At 52.0% G+C, this 1,661-nt stretch overlaps 1 protein-coding gene across 1 annotated transcript; it reads right to left on the minus strand.

Annotated features, from left to right (window-relative positions):
- PtA15_10A332 (uncharacterized protein) lies at positions 1 to 411 on the minus strand (the record flags this gene model as incomplete). Its single annotated transcript, XM_053160497.1, has 2 exons — positions 1 to 132; positions 211 to 411. The coding sequence occupies 2 exons, from the start codon at positions 409 to 411 to the stop codon at positions 1 to 3; spliced, it is 333 nt and encodes a 110-aa protein (XP_053024465.1).
- Between the last annotated feature and the right edge of the window lie 1,250 nt (positions 412 to 1,661).

Below are 1,661 nucleotides of genomic sequence, written 5' to 3' on the forward strand. Positions count from 1 at the left end.
CTAGTGGTGCGCGCGGCGGGAAGCTCCAGATTTCTCGGTATAGCCTTCCGTGGCGGTGAAGTGGCCTAAATTGTGAGTCATTCGGAAGATACGGAGGCTCCTGCGCACCGTTCGGGTCGGAGGTGGCTTGACCTTGCACAAGACAAGAAATAAAGAGGTGGAAAGGTTAGATTCTGGCGCGCATATCACAAGGCTTGAAGGAGGACTCACTCTGGTCCTTCTAGCTGGAGCTCTATGCTCAAGCGCAGGCGCTGCAAGCGGGCTGCCGACGTTGTTGTCGCCGGCGGACCCCGAGCCTTGGGTGGCGTTAGCAAAGGACGGAGTGTTATCCCGCGGCGTGCTAGACTCTTTGATTGAGCCATGGTCGGCGTTGACAACGGGCGGCGTGCTGGATATTTTGATCGAGTGCATTGTGTATAGCAGGTTTTTTGTTCTGTGCTCACCGTGGGCTTCAGTCGGTTGACTGACAAGCACCTCGCAGTCAGACCAGACTGATCACCGTCATCGGTGATCTTGCCAGGGTCTGACGCTGGCTCAACCAGCCCGCGACGTTGGCTTTCCCCTGCTGGCAAGCCTTTGTCGGCTGTCTGCCGTGTCAGACGCTCTTCTGACGCTCAGTCAGGCCGACAGGGCCGTCAGGTTGGCCCGACCCACCCGTACCGTCGGCCTGCTCAGCAGGGCCGAAAATGGTCGTCTGCGTAATGCCATGACACCAATTTTACCCATATGTCATGCCGACGGAATGTGCTGGTGGCGTTGGCATGACAGCTGGGTCGGATGGGTCAGACCAACGCAGGTCTGACCCATCCCTGGCGTTGACCTGCCTCCGCAGTCGAATTCGCGGCAGGCAGGTCAAACCAGACCGCATTTTGACCCCGCAGGCACGCCAACGCAACTCGAAGTTCAGATTCGAGCCGTGGTGTAGCTCCATCCCCTCGCAAGAATTATCCAGTAAAGAAAATACCATTGTAAACAATCCGACCTTTTCAGGACCGGATATCCCAGCAGATATCCCTGGTGCAAGTACATAATATACCTTGCACTGAGTAACAATCCAGAAACCAGAGACTATAATTTTAAAGATAACATCTGGCCCCATGTAAGTCACCAAACCGTGAGAGGGTGCGTGAACCAATGATCCAACCAGTTCGCCAGCTGTTGATCTCTACCGGGCAAAATGCTAGGACATCACTGACTAACAATCACAAGCAACTGCTTATTTCAAGCCAAATCACCCCAAAAAAGTATGAAAAAATGCCTGAGAAGCATGTCTACAAACTGTTCTCCTCAGAATTTCATGAAAGGTGGTTGTTTGTGTTTAACAAGCTGTTTATTCCAAAAAAGAAGAAATTCATGTAAATTTCTCAAAGTGCTCAGGCCACGCGGCCAACTTTGGGCGTAAGCCTCTCCTGCGGAGAGTCCCTTAGGGACCCCCGTTCAAGAGGCTTTGTTAAGATTGAGCTGAGGATCTGGCCAAGGTGCTGCCCCATCTGCCATGGCTACCTTGCAAGGGCAGACAGGGACCCCAAAAGTTTTTGAGGTGGTTGCAGTGAGTAGTTTTTGGAACCAAAGCAATTTGAATTTGGTTTGCAGACCGATTCTGTTGCCAAAAACTAAGGAGCACCCAAATAGTTTCTAAAACCATTTCAAATTGTTCTGCA

Source organism: Puccinia triticina, chromosome 10A (genome assembly GCF_026914185.1).
Source record: "Puccinia triticina chromosome 10A, complete sequence".
Classification (NCBI taxonomy): Eukaryota; Fungi; Basidiomycota; class Pucciniomycetes; order Pucciniales; family Pucciniaceae; genus Puccinia; species Puccinia triticina.